At 40.5% G+C, this 22567-nt stretch overlaps 2 protein-coding genes and 1 long non-coding RNA gene across 5 annotated transcripts; all 3 read left to right on the top strand.

The window, feature by feature from the left end:
• Positions 1–4105: 4105 nt before the first annotated feature.
• On the top strand, positions 4106–6009 carry LOC140679486 (uncharacterized). Its single transcript, XM_072914953.1, has 7 exons — positions 4106–4203; positions 4299–4419; positions 4507–4647; positions 4731–5051; positions 5149–5351; positions 5450–5609; positions 5936–6009. Exons 1-7 carry the CDS (start codon positions 4117–4119, stop codon positions 6007–6009), a joined length of 1107 nt encoding a protein of 368 aa, XP_072771054.1. The 5' UTR covers positions 4106–4116.
• An 874-nt stretch (positions 6010–6883) lies between these two features.
• Positions 6884–8625, top strand: LOC133617425 (uncharacterized). Of its 2 annotated transcripts, XR_009817007.1 has the most exons (6): positions 6884–6952; positions 7042–7635; positions 7725–7790; positions 8196–8247; positions 8337–8411; positions 8517–8625. It is a non-coding gene; the product is annotated as an uncharacterized lncRNA (long non-coding RNA). The 2 variants fall into 2 exon arrangements; XR_009817008.1 differs by lacking the exons at positions 6884–6952; positions 7042–7635; positions 7725–7790 and adding an exon at positions 8038–8106.
• Positions 8626–13192: 4567 nt separating this feature from the next.
• LOC133617424 (prostaglandin D2 receptor 2) lies at positions 13193–21438 on the top strand. Of its 2 annotated transcripts, none has more exons than XM_061977374.1 (2): positions 13193–13291; positions 18962–21438. In XM_061977374.1, exon 2 carries the CDS (start codon positions 18969–18971, stop codon positions 20256–20258), a length of 1290 nt encoding a protein of 429 aa, XP_061833358.1. In that variant the 5' UTR covers positions 13193–13291; positions 18962–18968; the 3' UTR covers positions 20259–21438. The 2 variants fall into 2 exon arrangements, with proteins under 2 accessions (XP_061833358.1, XP_061833359.1); XM_061977375.1 differs by lacking the exon at positions 13193–13291 and adding an exon at positions 16248–16360.
• Positions 21439–22567: the final 1129 nt, after the last annotated feature.

Raw genomic sequence — 22567 nt, 5'->3', positions numbered from 1 at the left:
GGGTTGTGTGGGTGGTAAAAAAGAAAAAAATTGTGACGGGGGCGGGACTTGAGTCTTGGGGGGTGGGGCATGAGTCTTGGGGGGCGGGGCATGAGTCTTGGGGGGCGGGGCATGAAATTGGGATGGCTGTGACTGACTAGACCTGATTTCTAAAAACATGTTTTGATAATGCTTTATCAAAGACATGGCAGAGTTTTTAGCTGGAGGCGGGTGATTTAAAGAAAAAGTATTGAAACAAAAATCCTGATCTGTGATGTCATCCCAGGTAACACCTAACGTTAGCGTAACGTTACTGTATGGTTCTCGTTTGGTTATGCAAGATGAGAACATTTTAAGAACATTCTCAGAACATATCAAAACCTATGACACACAAAATATTTGCCTGCAATGGAAACAGCGACCGTTAGGCTTTTCAAAGTGTTTTTTTCCGCAAATTTACTTTATATACATTGTGTAGTAACGTTTCCCTTTGTTCCGCGAACGTGTTGTTTTTTTCGAGTAACCTGACGCGCATGCGTGCAGCCTTGACTCAGTGAGTCGAGGCTGAGCACGGAAGCTTCTACGCATGCGCGTAGAATCTTCTATAAAACAAAGAGCCATACCTTTGCTAAGACAAAGAGGACTTTACCAAGCTCGACGACACACGCTCGACAACGCTGCAAATTCCAGAATCCCGATAAATCAGGCAATTGCATTGATCACATGTAAGTAGATAGAAAGAGTGAAATACGAAGCACATTTTTGTGTAACTATTTCTACCCTACAATTTCAGACCATTTTCGGTTTTAGCGTTGTTTCAATTGCGCGCCATGCTCAACTGCTGCGCGGCACCATATAAACTAGCATGCATTTCTCATGCATATTGGCTGTTATATAGTTTCCAAATACCAAAGAATGACTTCTGAAGAAGGGTGGATCTATCTGTAGCCTATAGTTAAACAATAATTTGCCCGGGCATTGTCATATTTTGAGTCACGAATGTTGCCTGCACGTTCCGTTAAACATTATCACAATTTCAGAAGGGTTAAAACCATTAAAAATCAGTTCCCAGTGGCTTATTTTATTTTTCGAAGTTTTTTTCAAAATTTTACCCATTACGCAATATCCCTAAAACATTTTTACATACACCCGTCCATTTTCCTATGACGTCACAATACAAACAAACATGGCGGATAGAACAGCAATTGATATAGCGACATTAGCTCGGATTCAGACTCGGATTTCAGGGGCTTAAGTGATTCAACAGATTACGAATGTATTGAAACTGATGGTTGTAGTGTGGAGGCAGGTAGCGAAAACGAAATTGAAGAAGAAACTGAAGCTATTGAGCATTGCCAACCTTGAGACCTCCGATTTCGGGAGGTGGGGGGTGGGGCGGGGCGTGGTTAAGAGGGGAGGAGTATTGTCATCTAGAATTCACCAAGTCAAGTATTTCATACATATTATATATATATATATATATATATATGTATATATGTGTATATATATATATATATATATATATATATATATATATATATATATATATATATATATATATGTGTATATATATATATATATATATATATATATATATATATATATATATATATATATATATATATATCTCTACATCCTGAAAATATGCAAACAAAACTGTGTTTAGATAACTGATACTTCAAACTTGCATAAATAAATATTAAGGAATATAACATAACTTGGCTTCTGAGAGTTTCAAAATGTAATGAATAAAATGCTAAAGTTGTTGATAAACAAGCTATTATTTTAATAATTAAATATGGTCATTTTAAATGAATTATTATGATAATTTAAAATCAATTATTTCAAATATGTTTATTTTAATGTATAATTCTATGGCTGGAGTCACAAAAAAAATACAAATAAAAATACAATTAATTTTGATGTTTTTTGCAAAATATAGTAAAAATGTGGGCAACCCATTTTCTTTGTTTTTTTGTTTTTTTTATAGAATAAACAACACAATGAAGAGGTTTCAACAGAGGGCTTATAAGCGTAGATGGGCTGCCACAACTAGGCATTTGAAGAAGCAATGCCGACAGTCAACTTTAGAATTAGAGAGTGATGATAGCGAGCAAGAGAATGACACGACAATCTTTACAACTCCAGAAACAGTGACAACCCTTCAGTACATGGATGCTGCGGAGACTGCTTCTTGCACTGCCGCGGGTGCTGACAATGCCACCTACAGTGGCCCTGATAGTGATGAGCCTGATGAAAATGATGCTGATTGGAGACTAATCGACCATCATGTCACCTTGTCATCTGATTCAGAAAATGAGAGTGATAGTGACTGCTTTGACGATAATTTGAGGTTGTGGGCAACCGAATATCATGTCAAACATAATGCATTGGACAGCCTTTTGAAGCTACTCAAGAAATCGGGCCACCCTGATTTACCCAGCACTGCACGCACCATACTGAACACAGCTAGAGATGTGGACACACAGGTTAAATCTGGAATGAAATATTACTACTTAGGACTGGGCAGTGAACTACTAAAACATTTCAAGATGTACCCGCTGCACAAGAGGACTCAAGTCAATGCACTCGAAATATCGTTGAACATAGACGGCCTGCCACTATTCAGAAGTTCCAATGTGACACTATGGCCAGTACTCTGTGCTATTGTTAACATGAAGCCCACTGTCGTCTTTCCAGTGGCGTTGACGTGCGGAACTTCAAAGCCCATTGACTTGGACTTTCTGATGGATACCATTCTTGATATGAAGACGGTTTTGCAGCATGGCCTACATGATGGCAATGAAACATTCCAAGTCACTCTGAGATGCATAGTGTGTGATGCTCCTGCGAGGGCCATGGTAAAAAAAACGAAACTGTTTGCAGGCTACTCTGGCTGTGACAAATGTTGTCAGCGAGGCGAATATTTTGGGAGGATTACCTACCAAGAAATCGAGAACCTGGTTCCACGGACAGATGCCTCATTTCGCAGTCAGACTTATGCAGAACACCACCATGATGGTGGTCCATCCCCCTTCTGCCAGTTACCTATTGATATGGTTAAAACCTTCCCAGTAGATTACATGCACCAGGTGTGCTTAGGCACCATGAAGAGGCTTCTCCTTGTCTGGATTAGAGGTAAAAGAGAGGTTAAACATTCAGCAGATCAAATTCAACAAATTAGTGATAGGCTGGAAGGAATGAGAACCACATTCCCATTTACATTCGCCAGGAAACCACGGTCACTAAAAGAAATTGACAGATGGAAAGCCACTGAGTATAGACAGTTCCTGTTGTACACAGGAAAAGTGGTCCTTCGTGGAATTCTTAGACCAGATCTTTATGATAATTTCATGACACTGAGTGTTGCTGTGTCAATACTTGTGGCACCCAAACTTGCTGAAACTCACATGATAGATTATGCTCACCAACTCCTTGTCCACTTTGTTACACAAGCTCGCAATCTGTATGGCGTTGAGTTTCTAGTATACAATGTGCACTCTTCACTTCACTTAGCTGATGAAGTGAGGGAGCATGGATCATTGGATGCATGTGCAGCTTTCCCTTTCGAGAACTTCATGCACAAGATGAAGAAACTTGTGAGATCAGGAAAAAGGCCCTTGGCACAAGTTGTCAAACGGCTTAGTGAAAGGAGCAAGAAGATAGAGCTTGAACTGAAGGACAGTCCAAAAGTGTGTACGAAACCCCCAAACAATGCTTATGTACTGGAAGATGGGACATGTTGTGAAGTGACTTCTGCTGAAAAAAGGGACTTCTTCTTGTGCCGAGTCTATGAACGTCCTGAAGCTCTCTTCATTGAACCCTGTGACTCTAGGGTCCTTAGAGTGTACAGAGGACATAGGAGGTACACACGCATGCGAGTCCTTTCGGCAGAACGCCTCAGAACCAGTGCCATCAAACTGGATGAAGATGAAACGGGGCATAGCATATTCATGGGGATACTGCATGAATTTTGAACAGATCAATAACCAGTAGTAAGTAGTAAAAGGTCTGCTTGGAGCATGTCTAACCAGAAGAGTGTGTGCAGACTAAGAATAACTGACTAACTGTATCAGGATTTATAAATAACTATTTGATGCAGTATTGAAATTGTAATATTATCTGATTGTTTTCCAGATGGCTCCTTCGTATGTGGTCGTTGAGTTCCTTGGTGAACGTTCAGTCGCTGTTGTCCCAACCATATGGACAAAAGATGATGGAAAGGTTATTACTTTTTCTGAAAAGTACTGTGCTTGGCATAATATTGTAGCTTATTATTAATTATGTCATTCATCATGACTGAATTATTTTATCTTCAGAATACCTTATGCTATTGGCCAAAGCCAAATCCTACCCACTCCAGAATCCGGAGAGCTGAGATTCCTGACAAAGAAGTCTGGGATAGGCTACCAATTCGGGTTTTCAGGAAAACATTGACTGGTAAGGGAATATTGTCAAAGTAATATCATGTATATCTTAAACAACATAATTCATATTGAGTCATCAGCATACTTTGAAATTTTGCAGAAGACTTTGACAAGGCCCTTCAATATGAAAAACAAGCTGAAATGTTTTCGAGCCCAGAGGAAGAAGAAATATCAACCAAACGGAGTCACATCACCCCTGAACGTTATAGAAACGATGAGGAAGATGTGTTTGATGCTGACGGTTAGTCACTTTTCAAAGACTGTTTACTTACAATACTCAAACACTAAAGTGGTGCATAAATTTTATTGTCTTTGTTGGTTTAGACGAAGAGGAAATTCGGCCAAAAAAGAAGTGCAGAAAAGAGAAATCACAGATCCTCATCCAGGCACCCCCACTGCCAGTGCTCCCACCATTGAACTTTCCAATCTCCAGCGAGTACCAGACCACTTCAGCCAGTACCAGCCAATACTACACCACTCCAAGGCATCCAGGCCGACCTCACAGCCCAGCGAGAAGCAGCACTTACAGGCTCAGTCCAGACAGGAATCATGCATCTAGCTCAAGCCAGTACCAAACCACTCCAGCCAGTATGAGTCAGTACCAGACCACTCCAAGAAGCAGCAGGAATGCCCTTGAAAGTGAACGTTAGTTGGCTTTTTAACTGTTGATAGGTGGTGTTAAACAGGCTGTTACAACGGGCAGTAATACGAATTACCTCTTTGACTTTTGTTGTCTTTGCAGTTTTCCAGTTAAACATGAAAGTTCAAAAACTAGTTGAGAACCAGGGAGAACTGATGCGCATGATGAGAGGGCTGGCAGCACAGTCTGTGGGGCCAGAAGCTGTGGATGTTCAAGATCTCATTGAGAAGCCTTTCGAGACTCTTGAGCAGCTTAAGACCTTCAGTGAACAGCTCGACACTGATCTTCTGCTCAGAAAGCAGCTGGTAATTAGTTTTAATTCCCCATTGCAAAATTATTTTGTTTAGTTATCAAAAAACATGTTCTAATCAAGTACAATATTGTTGTTTATTTATTTGTATAGGTGAAAGCTCTTACTGCTCTTGGTGGGCAGAATTTGGCAGACACAGTGAGGACAATGCTGAGGAAAATTGCCACAAACAAAGTCCTGGAGCAGCTTGGTCTCCGTGGAAAGACAGGCAAAGTGGCATTTGAGGACTTGCCCTTTTACAGAATAATAATAAGTAAGTGTTAATAATAGGTTTGCATCTTTGAACATGTTGCATGTATGCTCACAAGGTCGATCTAGCTGTTATTATTACGGTATTTATTCTAAAGGGAATTCTAAATTGTGCTGGTGATTCCAGAGGCATGCAGGGGGGTTTACAAACAGACGACCACAGCTGAAGTAGATTGTGAGCTTGGAGAGGTCCTGAAACTGGCCACTTTTCGAAAGGGAGGTTCAAAGTTTGAGGTACGGAGAATTATGATAAGATATCCCAATTTTGAATTCCATTTTATTGAAGTTCCACTGCATGTCTTTTAAATTTGCAATTATAACTACTTGCAGGAGAAGAGGAGGAATTAAGAGGAAGCGACGGCGAAGAAGGGCAAAGGGAGGTGTACAAAGGAATAGGACAGTGATATGAGTGACCAGGTAAATGATAAAGTAATTATGCCAATGTTTTAAATCAATTCATGAAGATCCCAGTTCTGTGTTGAATTTGCAATTATAAACACTTGCAGGAAGCGACGGCGAAGAAGGGCAAAGGGAGGTGTACAAAGGAATAGGACAGTGATATGAGTGACCAGGTAAATGATAAAGTAATTATGCCAATGTTTTAAATCAATTCATGAAGATCCCAGTTCTGTGTTGAATTTGCAATTATAAACACTTGCAGGAAGCGACGGCGAAGAAGGGCAAAGGGAGGTGTACAAAGGAATAGGACAGTGATATGAGTGACCAGGTAAATGATAAAGTAATTATGCCAATGTTTTAAATCAATTCATGAAGATCCCAGTTCTGTGTTGAATTTGCAATTATAAACACTTGCAGGAAGCGACGGCGAAGAAGGGCAAAGGGAGGTGTACAAAGGAATAGGACAGTGATATGAGTGACCAGGTAAATGATAAAGTAATTATGCCAATGTTTTAAATCAATTCATGAAGATCCCAGTTCTGTGTTGAATTTGCAATTATAAACACTTGCAGGAAGCGACGGCGAAGAAGGGCAAAGGGAGGTGTACAAAGGAATAGGACAGTGATATGAGTGACCAGGTAAATGATAAAGTAATTATGCCAATGTTTTAAATCAATTCATGAAGATCCCAGTTCTGTGTTGAATTTGCAATTATAAACACTTGCAGGAAGCGACGGCGAAGAAGGGCAAAGGGAGGTGTACAAAGGAATAGGACAGTGATATGAGTGACCAGGTAAATGATAAAGTAATTATGCCAATGTTTTAAATCAATTCATGAAGATCCCAGTTCTGTGTTGAATTTGCAATTATAAACACTTGCAGGAAGCGACGGCGAAGAAGGGCAAAGGGAGGTGTACAAAGGAATAGGACAGTGATATGAGTGACCAGGTAAATGATAAAGTAATTATGCCAATGTTTTAAATCAATTCATGAAGATCCCAGTTCTGTGTTGAATTTGCAATTATAAACACTTGCAGGAAGCGACGGCGAAGAAGGGCAAAGGGAATGGACAGTGAGATGAGTGACCAGGTAAATGATAAAGTAATTATGCCAATGTTTTAATTCAATTCATAAAGATCCCAGTTCTGTGTTGAATTTGCAATTATAAACACTCGATTGTATTGTACATATGTCCCGGCAAGAAATCTGCGTTCAAAGAACTCCGGCTTATTATTGATACCCAGAGCCCAAAAAAAGTCTGCGGGCTATAGAGCGTTTTCTATTCAGGCTCCAGTACTATGGAATGCCCTCCCGGTAACAATTAGAGATGCTACCTCAGTAGAAGCATTTAAGTCCCATCTTAAAACTCATTTGTATACTCTAGCCTTTAAATAGACCCCCCTTTTAGACCAGTTGATCTGCCGTTTCTTTTTTCTCCTCTGCTCCCCTCTTCCTTGTGGAGGGGGGGGGGGGGCACAGGTCCAGTGGCCATGGATGAAGTGCTGGCTGTCCAGAGTCGGGACCCGTGGTGGACCGCTTGCCTGTGCATCGGCTGGGAACATCTCTGCGCTGCTGACCCGTCTCCGCTCGGGATGTGTACAAAGGAATAGGACAGTGATATGAGTGACCAGGTAAATGATAAAGTAATTATGCCAATGTTTTAAATCAATTCATGAAGATCCCAGTTCTGTGTTGAATTTGCAATTATAAACACTTGCAGGAAGCGACGGCGAAGAAGGGCAAAGGGAGGTGTACAAAGGAATAGGACAGTGATATGAGTGACCAGGTAAATGATAAAGTAATTATGCCAATGTTTTAAATCAATTCATGAAGATCCCAGTTCTGTGTTGAATTTGCAATTATAAACACTTGCAGGAAGCGACAGCGAAGAAGGGCAAAGGGAGGTGTACATGTACAAAGGAATAGGACAGTGATATGAGTGACCAGGTAAATGATAAAGTAATTATGCCAATGTTTTAAATCAATTCATGAAGATCCCAGTTCTGTGTTGAATTTGCAATTATAAACACTTGCAGGAAGCGACGGCGAAGAAGGGCAAAGGGAGGTGTACAAAGGAATAGGACAGTGATATGAGTGACCAGGTAAATGATAAAGTAATTATGCCAATGTTTTAAATCAATTCATGAAGATCCCAGTTCTGTGTTGAATTTGCAATTATAAACACTTGCAGGAAGCGACGGCGAAGAAGGGCAAAGGGAATGGACAGTGAGATGAGTGACCAGGTAAATGATAAAGTAATTATGCCAATGTTTTAATTCAATTCATAAAGATCCCAGTTCTGTGTTGAATTTGCAATTATAAATACTTGCAGGAAGTGAAGAAGAAGAAAACAGGGAAAGGGAAAAGAACCAAGCAAACGCCAGTGAGACCAGTGAGCATTGAGCAGGTAAACAAGGAGTAAATTATGCCATGTTTTAATTGAATTAAATTCATCTACATTCCAGTGCTGTCTTTGTTGTATTTGTGAATATCTATAATTATTTACTTCCAGGAAGAGAACCAACAAGAAGGGGCAGGAGTACACTGACGCGCACGACCAAGACCACAGCATTCCATTTCTATTGTATTATAATTATCACTAATAAAGAATTATTGTTGAATTTTCTGTTTGAGTGTCAGTCCTGACAAGATAGATAGCACAAAAACAGACGTAAATATATACCACTGCATTCCATTTCTATTGTATTATAATTATCACTAATAAAGAATTATTGTTGAATTTTGTGTTTGAGTGTTAGTCCTGACAATATAGAGCAAAAACAGACGAAAATAGCATGTTCCTAAACAGTTCCCTAAACGTTCTTGGCTAACGTTCTTGGCTAACGTTCTGCTAGCCAAGCAAGAACTCCACAACCTAACGTTCTTTGAGCGTTACAAACTAACGTTCCCATAACAATGCCACTACGTTCTCATAACGTTCTCATAACGTTCTCGTGTTACCTGGGATCATGGGGAAGCCGGGCAGACTGCTGCTTGCTTCCGCCCGGAGGGGGCGGGGCTTGTGGGAGCGGCGTGTCCTGCTGGCTCGAGGAAGTTTTTCCCCGTCCTTGGCGACGTTTCCGGGACGGGAGCGACGCGCCGATCGGCACCAGCTTGCCTTCATTCCCCCACATCATCCCCCTGCGCTCCCTGGGGGAAAAGCGCAGCGTCTCTGCCTCCATGGCGCGCAGCACCTCCCAAGAAGCTTCGTCCTGAATGTCCAACTCGGCCAATTTAGGTGCGGAAAAGCGGGTCGGCTGACGACCTACTGTCACGACTTGGTCCGGGGTGTTTGCTTTTCCAGGATGCAACGGAAAGTTGGCTCGTGCGAGACGGGAATGGAGGTACATGATTTATTTAATATATCAAAAAAGGAATAAATGAAAGCGCGCACAATGGCGGAGAATAAACTATGAAAAAACAAAAAGACTATAAACATGGAACCAAAACTTACTGTGACAAGGGACATGAAGCAGGATCATAGAGGAGTGTGCAGAAGCATATATGGGGTGCGGTATGGGGTGCGAGGTCGTCAGAAAAACAAACTGAAAAACACTGAACTTAAATACTACAGACATGATTAACGAAAACAGGTGCGTGACTCAAGACGTGAAACAGGTGCGTGACGTGACAGGTGAAAACTAATGGTTGCTATGGTGACAAGACAAGGGAGTGAAAAGCCAGAAACTAAACAAAACATGACTTAAAACAAAACATGATTACACAAACATGACAGACAGTATACTGTCATTATGAGTAAAACCTAATTTTTGTATTTGTAAACCTTACCAAAATACCTGATTCTAGTAAAACGCACATAGATTCATTGGTTTTGGAGTTGTGGACTACCAAGTGCTTGGCAGTGAAGATCTTCCTCAGGAAGCAACGATTGACCGGTTTTGGGCCATACTAGGGAGAGATGGAAGATTCCAGACTCTAGTGCATTTGACATTGTTCTTATTTACTACCTGTAAAAACTAGTACCAGTCCCTCTGGTTATTTAGGATGTTGCAATCGCACCAATTGACGCAAACCAATCTTTTATTTGGCCGGCCTCGCAAATGTTAGCCACTCAGCGTCATTTATCGCAAGCAAATTCATCTGTCTGTCTGATCAAAACTTATGTTTGTTTCATGCATAGACAAAGCAGGAACAACGATGTGTAACAAAATATATATATTTTTTTAATCAAACAGCAGAATTGTCATCTTCCCACTTACTTTAGACCTATTTCCATTTCCCGTTTACTGTAGTAAATGTAGTAATGTAGTAAATAAACATTGACTTCCGAGTTTACATGTATTTGTATATTTAATTAAGATATATTTTTTCAGGGTAAGAAAATTAAGAATATATTTTACTTGCATTGCTGACCTAGCATTTATATGTTAGATATGTTGAAATGTGTTGATAATCTCTCCTCGTCTCTCATTTACCAACAAAAATTAGCGCTATAGATGGCTCTCAGCAGTTGCTCTTAAAGTGCGAGAGTAAATGTGTTGGAGCATAAATTAATGTTTAAAATGGACAAACACTTTTCAAGCGTAAAACATACACAGAGAATGTCCACAAATTGTGGAAGACAGAGCAGACAGCTGACAATAAGAATGCATTTGGTGGTGTTTCTTTCTGTAATTGTATTTACATTTTTTCATTCTAGACTTCTAGAGTGTTTACATCTAAATGTATGGACTATAAAGTTCACAAACATAAAGAGGGATGCTAGTGGGCCAGGACAATCTTTCCTTATCTCTAAACTAAAACTGGGGAAATGTGTAGAGTGTTCAGGGCTTCAGACATGATTTTATTTCAGAATTCCTTGAGAGAAAAAAAACACCTGGTTAGGCTTTGTGTATGTAGTGTGCGCCTTCCTTCGTTTACAGCTATGTTGTTATTCTGCTGTTTGTTACTTATGTATGTTATGTTGCAGCTATTTAAAATAGTTTTGTCAATTTGTTCTGGCCTGAAAAAATTGGCCCTTTGAAACATATCTTTGTCTTTGGGTGTTGTATGTACAAACCCCGTTTCCATATGAGTTGGGAAATTGTGTTAGATGTAAATATAAACGCAATACAATGATTTGCAAATCATTTTCAACCCATATTCAGTTGAATATGCTACAAAGACAACATATTTGATGTTCAAACTGATAAACCTTTTTTTTTTGCAAATAATCATTAACTTTAGAATTTGATGCCAGCAACACGTGACAAAGAAGTTGGGAAAAGTGGCAATACATACTGATAAAGTTGAGCAATGCTCATCAAACACTTATTTGGAACATCCCACAGGTGAACAGGCAAATTGGGAACAGGTGGGTGCCATGATTGGGTATAAAAGTAGATTCCATGAAATGCTCAGTCAACAAGGATGGGGCGAGGGTCACCACTTTGTCAACAAATGCATGAGCAAATTGTTGAACAGTTTAAGAAAAACTTTTCTCAATCAGCTATTGCAAGGAATTTCGGGATTTCACCATCTACGGTCTGTCATATCATCAAAGGTTTCAGAGAATCTGGAGAAATCACTGCACGTAAGCAGCTAAGCCCGTGACCTTCGATCCCTCAGGCTTTACTGCATCAACAAGCGACATCGGTGTGTAAAGGATGTCACCACATGGGCTCAGGAACACTTCATAAACCCACTGTCAGTAACTACAGTTGGTCGCTACATCTGTAAGTGCAAGTTAAAACTCTCCTATGCAAGGTGAAAACCATTTATCAACAACACCCAGAAACGCCGTCGGCTTCGCTGGGCCTGAGCTCATCTAAGATGGACTGATACAAAGTGGAAAAGTGTTCTGTGGTCTGACGAGTCCACATTTCAAATTGTTTTTGGAAACTGTGGACGTCGTGTCCTCCGGACCAAAGAGGAAAAGAACCATCCGGATTGTTATATGCGCAAAGTTGAAAAGCCAGCATCTGTGATGGTATGGGGGTGTATTACTGCCCAAGGCATGGGTAACTTACACATCTGTGAAGGCGCCATTAATGCTGAAAGGTACATACAGGTTTTGGAGCAACATATGTTGCCATCCAAGAAACGTTATCATGGGCGCCCCTGCTTATTTCAGCAAGACAATGCCAAGCCACGTGTTACATCAATGTGGCTTCATAGTAAAAGAGTGCGGGTACAAGACTGGCCTGCCTGTATTCCAGACCTGTCTACCATTGAAAATGTGTGGCGCATTATGAAGCCGTAAATACCACAACGGAGACCCCCGGACTGTTGAACAACTTAAGCTGTACATCAAGCAAGAATTGGAAAGAATTCCACCTGATAAGCTTAAAAAATGTGTCTCCTCAGTTCCCAAACGTTTACCGAGTGTTGTTAAAAGGAAAGACCATGTAACACAGTGGTGAACATGCCTTTCCCATCTACTTTGGCACGTGTTGCAGCCATGAAATTCTAAGTTCATTATTATTTGCAAAAAAAAAAGGTTGTTTCTCAGTTCGAACATTAGATATCTTGACATTGCAGTCTATTCAATTGAATATAAGATGAACGTGCCAACTTCACTGGTTTTGGGTTTTGTAGTTTGAACATCAAATATCTTGTCTTTGTAGTGTATTCAATTGAATATGGGTTGAAAAGGATTTGCAAATCATTGTATTCCGTTTATATTTACATCTAACACAATTTCCCAACTCATATGGAAACGGGGTTTGTAGACCACTTTGCTTAACAGAGTTCAGGGATGCAATTGCATGTCAAGTTGATCAACAGATTGTATTATTCTCCAGTACAATAACAGTACTGAAATGAAGGCTAAAAGGGCATTAAAGGGGGCCTTAAAAAAATAAAAAAAATAAAAATAAAATATAAGTAACTAAATAGTTACTTTTAACAGAAACACATTACTTTTTGGTGTAAGCAACTGAGTTAGTAACTGAGTAACTTTTGAAATAAAGTAACTAGTAACTGTAACTATTACTGGTTTTCAGTAACTAACCCAACACTGTTCATAGGTGGCTTGTGTGCAACATCAGATAGCAGCTGAGATGCCTTTTTTTTTTCTATGGCACTTTTTAGAGAGAGAAAAAATTCGAAACAGGTATCATATTTCTCTCTCAGTCCCTCCTCCAGCAGGACATAGTTACATTGAGACGTCAGTCCAATTTGCATGTGTGCTAAAACCCTGTCTTCTCGTCAGCGTGCAGGGTGGAGCGAGCGTGGACTGTGTGTATGAACCGACGTGACAGACGAACACTTGTGCCTGTGAGACAACCTGACAACAGGAAGTAGGAATGGAAAAAATGGGTCTCCTCTATCATCTGTAAAGTCGAGGTGAGTGTAACCTGAACTCACCACCGCCAAACTACTGACAGAACCATGTGTTCTCCAAGGCCAGAAGTAGCCAGAAGTTTTGTTAAGTTAATTATTGAATAATGCAGTGATAATGGATTTTATTTTTTAATAACCCTTCTTATTGTTTAGGAAGAAACCTGATAAAACCGTAAAGTAAATTCTAAAGGAAAACACTCTTTAATTTCCCCTTGAGAAACTCGAGTATGGTTTGATGCATTTATAAGATACATACTGACATACATACTTCATACATTTTGCTTTGTTTTGCAAATGTCAAAAACTGCAGACAAGCAAAACGTGTTAATGGCTTATTGCTGTTTACATAAATGTTATGATTACAGAGCATTTTATGCCAAAGAGAACGTGTTTAGTGTTGGGTCATGGATAGATTTACTCACATGTCTGGATTCATGTGCAGACAAGGTTTTGTGACAGAGGAGATGACTATTGATGTGTGGACCATAACCCTGTAGCTTTGTCTTTATTGACCCCTCAGCTTTTGTTGAAATAACATACATATTCCATAACTACAAAACCCAAAACCAGTGAAGTTGGCACGTTCAACTTATATTCAGTTGAATAGATTGCAATGACAAGATATTTAATGTTCAAACTGAGAAACACATTTTTTTTTGTTGCAAATAATCATTAACTTAGAATTTAATGGCAGCAACACCTTGCAAAAAGGTTGGGAAAGGGCATTTTTACCACTGTGTTACATGGCCTTTCCTTTTAACAGTAAACATTTGGGAACTGAGAAGACCAATTTTTGAAGCTTTTCAGGAGGAATTATTTCCCATTCTTGCTTGATTTACAGCTTAAGTTGTTCAACAGTCCGGGGGTCTCTGTTGTGGTATTTTAGGCTTCATAATGCGCCACACATTTTCAATGGGAGACAGGTCTGGACTACAGACAGGCCAGTCTAGTACTCGCACTCCTTTACTATGAACACGTTGCTTGGCATTGTTTTGCTGAAATAAGCAAGGGCGTCCATGATAACGTTGCTTGGATGGCAACACATGTTGCTCCAAAACCTGTATGTACCTTTCAGCATTAATGGTGCCTTCACAGATGTGTAAGTTACCCATGCCTTGGGCACTAATACACCCCCATACCATTACAGGTGCTGGCTTTTGAACTTTGCTCCTATAACAATCCGGATGGTTCTTTTCCTCTTTGTTCCGTAGGACACAACGTCCTCAATTTCCAAAAACAATTGGAAATGTGGACTCGTCAGACCACAGAACACTTTTCCAATTGGCAGCAGTCCATCTTAGATGAGTTCGGGCCCAGCGAAGCTCGCAGCGTTTCTGGGTGTTGTTGATAAATGGCTTTCGCTTTGCATAGTAGAGTTTTAACTTGGACTTACAGATATAGTGACAAACTGTAGTTACTCACAGTGGTTTTCTGAAGTGTTCCTGAGCCCATGTGGTGATATCCTTTACACATTGATGTCGGTTTTTGATGCAATACCTGAGGGATCGTAGGTCACGGGCATTCACTGTTGGTTTTCAGCCTTGCTGCTTATGTGCAGTGATTTCTCCAGATTCTCTGAACCTTTTGATGACATTACGGACCTTAGATGGTGAAATCCTTAAATTGCTTGCAATAGCTGGTTGAGAAATGTTGTTCTTAAACATTTTGCTCAGGCATTTGTTCACAAAGCGGTGACCCTTGCCCCATCCTTGTTTGTGAATGACTCAGCATTTCATGGAAGCTGCTTTTATACCCAATCATGGCACCCACCCGTTCCCAATCAGCCTGTTCACATGTGGGATGTTCCAAATAAGTGGGTGATGAGCATTCCTCAAATCTGTCTTTTTTGCCACTTGTGCCAGCTTTTTTGAAACATGTTGCAAGCAACAAATTCCAAAAGAGCTAATATTTGCAAAAAATTAAGTTTTCCTTTTCGAAGTTACGTATCTTGTCTGTGCAGTCTATTCAATTGAATATAGGTTGAATAGGTTGAAATGGATTTGCAAATCATTGTGTTCTGTTTCTATTTACCATTTACACAACGTGCCAACTTCACTGGTTTTGGGTTTTGTATAATAACATGACCGTGTTACTTTAATTTAGAGTAACTTCTTTACAGATTTTGTCCCAGTTCACAACTGGGAGACAAACGTCCAAGCAGCAAATTCCTAAAAAACACCAGAGTATGTATTTAGCCATGAACGGTATGAATTATAGGGGTGGTAAAACTCTTGACAGTTAATATATAACTGTTTAAATCAGATTTATTGTTAAACTGTGGTTGATAACTTTGATCAACATGAATACAAGACACTTTTCCAATAAAGAAATGCCATACTCCAATCTAAACTTGTAAAAACCCATCACTGTCTGAGCAACTAAAATATTCAATTGTGCATGTTGAATATACAGACTGCAATCTATGAGAACAGAGTGACAGATCTATACTCTGAGGGTTTTGTTTTTTTTGGACATTTTTAACTGACGAAAGAAAAGTGTCCACTGCAGAGAACGCTGCTTCTCGGGGATGTACAACATAAAAAATAATAGTGAAGGGAGAAGTCCTTAGCTTTCTAGAAATGTGACTCCTAGAACAATTTAGTTGAATAGCCCTGCTCTGGACCGATGGATTTTTAAAGGAAAACACAACTTTTGGGGGGAATGTTGCCCATCATTAAACAAACCTTATGTCATAGATAGTAAAAAAAACAGCTAGCAAGAAGCGGCCAACAATGCAGGTAATTGGATTAATCGATTTCTTTTATAAAACACTCCAAAAATTATCCAAAAACAATCAACAATGCTGTGACCTGCATATTAACCAAGTATTAGCGACATTGTTATTATAAGAGCTAAAGAAGTAGAACTGGATAGTGACATAGCGCCTTGCTCTCAGCGCCTTAGGCTACTATTGAGAGCATGGAGGTAATGCTAGCTACTGAAGCTGCTGCTGCTTTGAGTTTGGAAAAGTTTGAACCGTCATAATTTTATACGCCACCAACTAAAAATCCTGACCGACTGAATCAGTGGATATACTGACTCTCAACTCAGCGACATTGCTAGGAAGACATGGTAAGATGCTAGTTTGGTTACAGCATTTTTCCCTGAGCAGTAAGGATTATGGTGAATTCATCATCTAAACGGGGAGCACAAGTATTGTGCTGAAAGATACAATCGGCCCATCAGACAACATTTTGGACATTGTAAGTGACTCTTTTGTTATGTTCTAACTTTCTTGGTAAAACTTTTAGCACAAATGCTACTAGATGGATTAGTGTTTCACTAGAGTTGCATCTACTTAGCTTCTATATATTGTGGTTCATCCTCTGTATATTCAGACTCAAAAATAAAAGGTTGTGGATCATCATTTGTCTCAAAGTAATTGTTGTTGGCACAAAAGCAGGTTTTTATTTTTTTTATTTGGAATGCACAAAAAGGGGCACGGCATGTGTTCTCGTCTCACATAAGGATTGTGGATCATGGGCAAAATTGCCCCAAAAAGGGCAAAAAGTAATTTTGTGGTTCAATTTGAGTAACTAGTCACACGACTCACACAATGAATGAATGCTCTATTGAGCTGAGCTGTAACACATACCAGGTGTGGTATGTGGTTAGTCCACATGAACAGGCACATCAAGGCCTTCCTATTTTTGGTCACCTGATTTGTTAGAAAGTGCTGAGACAAGGACGAAGTTAAAAAAGACGAAAAAAGGCTACTTGCTGTGTAAAGCATTTTTCTGTGGACTGTACGAAGCCTGAAGACAGGTTGCGTTATTTTACTTTAAGAACTTCATATTTTGTAAGTTTGGACTCGAACCCTGGTCTTGGTTGAAAATGTGGTCTGTTTTTTAAATTGATGTATTAATGCTGTTAAAATTGTTTATATGCTAAAGTTCAGGATATTAATACAAAAGTGGACTGTTACAAAATCATGCTGATTACCAAAGATGTTAGATGAGTGATAGATAGTTATAGCTTATTTTTTTTAATTTTATTTTTTTAATTTTTTATTTTTTTGTCCTGTCCAGCTTCTCAGGCAAATCATATAGTTGATGTAGATGCCCATGTTGGCTGTTCAGATTTACTTTACAAAAGAGAAGTGTAGGATACTTCTCTTGTTGCCTTATTTGTATTTGACTTTATTAAATGTATTTATATTATCATTTAGTGCAGCCGGGCCGGAGCAGGAGGGGATAGAAAGAGAAAAAAAAAGAAGACAGAGGGGGAAATTGTGGGGACAAGAGGGGGATTAGACAGAGAGACAAAAACAACAACAGCAAACAACAACAACAACAACAATAGAGCAACATCAGCAAATATGACATGTACAAATATGATGGTAAAAGTAATAGCAAATAAGCAGTTAGCGAAAAATAAAAAATAATACAGAAATGACAATGAGCATTATTACACTACAAATGGATCAATACAAATACCGATAGAAATAGCGCTATTGATAATGAACAATACCAATCATTTACCTTTATTATCAACAATAGAGTTGTTTAAATGCAACAATACATATACGTAATGATAACTTGAGATACGAAAGAATGCAGAAAAATGGAGGGGGAGAAAGAGAAGCAACCTACATTAACCTTGTAGATTGTTATAGTCACAATAGGTTAAGCTTTGTCAGTGTGCCATGTGTTACACCCAGTTTACCCTAGGGCAACAACGTTAATATATGTTTGATGAAACGTGATTATGTGCATGAGTGTAAGTATGCATATGTACTTGTATATGTACAGAATGTGTATATGTGTTTGTACAATGAATGTATATGTACAGAATGTGTATATGTGTTTGTACAGTGAATGTATATGTACAGTATGTGTATGTGTATGTTTGTATATTGAATGTGCGTGTGGATGTACGAACATTAGGTAGGTAAATATGTACTGTATTTGTGTATGTATGTGGGAGCGTAGGTACCTATGTACGTATGTGAGCATATGTGAATTTGCATGTACAATACATTTAAAGCTTTTATTGTTCTGGAAATTAATTATGTTGCTCAAGGTAATATAATTTATATGGTGCTGGGAGACGCATGATTTCAGCCTTCAAAGTTCCTCTTGGACAACCAATTTTTCCATCCATCCATCCATTTTCTACCGCTTATTCCCTTCGGGGTACAACCAATTTTTGACCTCGGTATTTGTCAAATCTTAGTTACGGCTCTGGTTGCAATGTGTATATTAAATGTTGATGGAGGGTTTTGAAGTTGTCTTAGAGGGCTTTGAAGGCTACAATGGTGACTCCCATTAGCCCCATTTTCCGAATGTTTTTTTATCATCTTTAAACCCCCCAACCCCCGCAAAAAAAAACGACATGTGTGTTCTTGTCTCTCATAATGATTGTGAACAATAGGCAAATATAATGCAGTTCCCCTAAAATAAATAGCTTCCCTAATAAATAGGTTAGTGTTGTTCATACACAACATTGTTCTCTGTTTGACTCATTTTAATTGATCACATCTTTTTTTAACATTCTACACTACAAAATAATAAAAGTATGTGTGATTCCTGCTGATATCATATCAGATAATTAGCACTATAGGGTAATCCAATATCGGTATTGTATCAGAAGTGAAAAAGTTGTGCGAACCAAATCAAAGCATGTGTGAACACGATAGTCCTGGTTTTGATTGAGATTTCTTCTTCCTTTTAGAGCAACGATGTCAAACACCACCTTCAACTCGGAGGAAGGGCGTTTCTGCCCCCTGCTTCAGCTCATGCAGCAGCACGCCCTGAACAACCACACCAGCTCCAACTGGATTGTGGTTTGCTTCCACGGCCTGATCTCCTGCTTGGGCATACTGGAAAACGCTTTGATCCTGTGGGTGGTGGGTTTCCGCCTTCATCGCCGTACCGTGGCCTCGGTCTGGGTGCTCAACCTGGCCATGTCCGATTTCCTCGCCACCCTCACACTTCCCCTCTTCACCCTTTACCTGAGCTCCTCTCATAGCTGGGAGCTGGGCAACCCGCTCTGCAAAATACAAGCGTCCATATTTTTCCTGAACATGTTCGTGTCCGCCTTCCTGCTGGCCGCCATTTCACTCGACCGGTGCTTTCTGGTTTCCAAACCAGTGTGGTGCCAGAACCATCGATCTGTGGCGGGAGCGTGGAGGGTGTGCCTGCTAGCTTGGTTATGGGCCGCTGTCAACACATTCCCTTACTCCCTGTTCCGCTCTGTGACCGAGACGGCGGATGACAGGAAACTGTGCTATCACAATTTTGCCTTGTATCGGTCCTCCGAAGCCACGCTGGAGAAAGTCTGCGCAGTGCGCCAAACGGCAACGACCGTCTCAAAGCTGCTGCTGGCGTTCCTGATTCCCCTTGCCGTGATCGCTGGAAGCTACATCAGGATCGGTCTCAGCTTGATGAACAGGAACCGCAGGTGGACCCAGCAGAGTACCAGGTTGCAGACGTCATTAATGGGCTCAAATCATCAGGACGGATCAAATCCTTCAAAGACTATTTCTCCAAAGCGGACAACCTTTAGTGGGTCTTTATCTTTGACTCCTACGTCCTCGTCTCCTCTCAACAATCACAGCCAGCTGTCCCAGAGCTTCACTAGGATGGTGACTTTAGTGATCACAGTATTTGCATTCTGCTGGGCTCCCTATCACATCTTCTGTGTGATCGAGGTGTCCGCTCTTTACCGCAGAGACAACCTCAAACTGGTCGAGGTAGGACTGCCCCTCGCCACAACCTTCACCTTTCTGAATTCGGTGTTGAATCCCGTAGTGTACGCCTTCAGCTGCCCGCACTTTTGTGTGCGAATACGACAAAGTCTGGGAGCCGTCTTCGATGGACTCGTCGAGGAGGGAGGAGGGAAACTGTTAGGTCCCACGCGAAGTTTACGAGCTCATATTAGAGAAAGGAGCAGACAAGGTGTTACGCCTGGATCGCCGTCGAGTCCGAAATCAGGAAAGACTCAGCCTGACTCTCCACCCGCCTTCTGACAACCAGTATGAGGAAACGCAATCAAGACGATGATTATGACTTTGTGTCTGATGCATGCTGCACCCAAATAAACTGGGCCTCTTTATGTCATTTTTTTATCTGATCCGATTTTCTTTTCCGATCTGGTTTTTGAGTACCAATTCTACGGTGGCCAACAGGGGAAAACAATCTGAAGCGTCCTAAACACATACAAATCGCCAAAACACAATATCATCACCATGGAGTGTCAGGCCTGTTTGCAGGCAGCGATGATCAGGGCTCTCCAGTCTTCTCTGTCGTCCACCTAATGTATGAGTTCTATATTGTTGATGTTTCTGATAAAACTTCTCAGGCTGTTGATGTATGTTGTTTGTTGTCGACCTTGAGCTTTCTTTCCTACTAGTTTTCCGGTTACTCCCAGGGGGTGATCAGGGGTGCCGGGTCAAATTCAGAGGATAATTTCACCACACCTAGTGTGTGCGTGACAATCATTGGTACATTAATTTAACTTTAATATACATTTTTCTAAGCTGTCATTTCTGTGGGGCCGCATAGCTCGGTTGGTAGAGTGACCGTGCCAGCACCTTGAGGGTTCCAGGTTCGATCCCTGCTTCTGCCATGCTAGTCACTGCCGTTGTGTCCTTGGGCAAGACACTTTACCCACCTTCTCCCAGTGCCACCCACACTGGTTTAAGTGTAACTGAGATATTGGGTTTCACTATGTAAAAGCGCTTTGAGTCACTAGAGAAAAGTGCTATATAAATATAATTCACTTCACTTCACTAATATATGTCTGAGGAATTTCAGCAGCCTATTCCGTATTGTTACGATAAGAGTTATTTTTGTTTTTGCTCATGCCAATACCTCTTCATTACTTCATTACTATAAGACAATATACAAGGGGTGTTCCGATTCCGAATCCGATTCCATGAGTGAGATCGGCCGATACCATTACTGATACCAATCATGTGTTAACATTTTTTTATGTATTTATGGTGAGTGCTATTGACAGTTCAACAACTTGAACACAATATTCAAAGTTGTTTCCTTTACTCTTTTATTACATACAATTGTTTGAGCAAAGTGAGTGTGAATGTTGTTTGTTTATCTGTGTTGGCGCTGCGATGAGGCGGCAACTTGTCCAGGGTAGTACCCCGTCGAATGCAGCTGGGATCGACTCCAGCCACCCCCACGACCCTGAGAGGGACGAGCGGTGGAAAATGAATGAATGAATGAAAATGTTTGAGCAAAAAAAAGTCAAGAGAACACAATAACTATCCATCCATCCATTTTCTACCGCTTGTCCCTTTTGGGGTCGCGGGGGGTGCTGGACAAGTCGCCACCTCATCGCAGGGCCAACACAGATAGACAGACAACATTCACACTCACATTCACACACTAGGGCCAATTTAGTGTTGCCAATCAACCTATCCCCAGGTGCATGTCTTTGGAGGTGGGAGGAAGCCGGAGTACCCGGAGGGAACCCACGCAGTCACGGGGAGAACATGCAAACTCCACACAGAAAGACCCCGAGCCCGGGATTGAACTCAGGACTACTCAGGACCTTCGTCTTGTGAGGCACATGCACTAACCCCTGTTTCACCGTCCTGCCCACACAATAACTAAACAAAATCAAAAACTAATATCTACTAAGGTTGTACGGTATACCGGTATTAGTATAGTACCGTGATACTAATGAATCATATTTGGTACTATACAGCCTCTGAAAAGTATAGGTCCACCACCCGCTGCGCCCCCGTCGTCGTCACATCGTGTCATTGCTGGTTTACAAGCAGAGGAGAATGTTCGGCAGCGCACAATAACAGAGTACTTACAAGCAGACAAAGTGTGTAGACAGAAAAGGGAGAAAGGACGCATTTTGGCTTTAAAACTAACGATAAAGGTGAAGTTATAACACTGAAACGCCCTCAGGAAGAGGTGCTTTAAGACATGGCTAGCTAGCTAGCGGCTAAAGTCCATCCGCTGTCGGCAGTGTTTTAGCTACTTCTAAATCACTAATCCTCGCCTCCATGGCGACAAATAAAGTACGTTTCTTACAAGTATCATCCCTGCAGGACGAGGAATAGCTAAACATGCTTCACTGCACACCGGCGTCACAATATAAACAAACACCATGGATGGATCTGCACCTGACATCCACTTCAATGATACCAAAGTACAGGAGCGTATCGAGTCGATACTACTATGATTACGTCGATATTTTTTGGCATCACAACATCTTTTTTCATTTAAAAAAAAATATATTATGTTTATAAATTCAGGAAATATGTCTCTGGACACATGAGGACTTTGAATATGACCAATGTAT

This window comes from Nerophis lumbriciformis, linkage group LG16, assembly GCF_033978685.3.
Source record: "Nerophis lumbriciformis linkage group LG16, RoL_Nlum_v2.1, whole genome shotgun sequence".
In the NCBI taxonomy this organism is placed as follows: domain Eukaryota; kingdom Metazoa; phylum Chordata; class Actinopteri; order Syngnathiformes; family Syngnathidae; genus Nerophis; species Nerophis lumbriciformis.
Note: the sequence above shows the minus strand (reverse complement) of the source record. Positions and strands in the feature narration are given on the sequence as shown.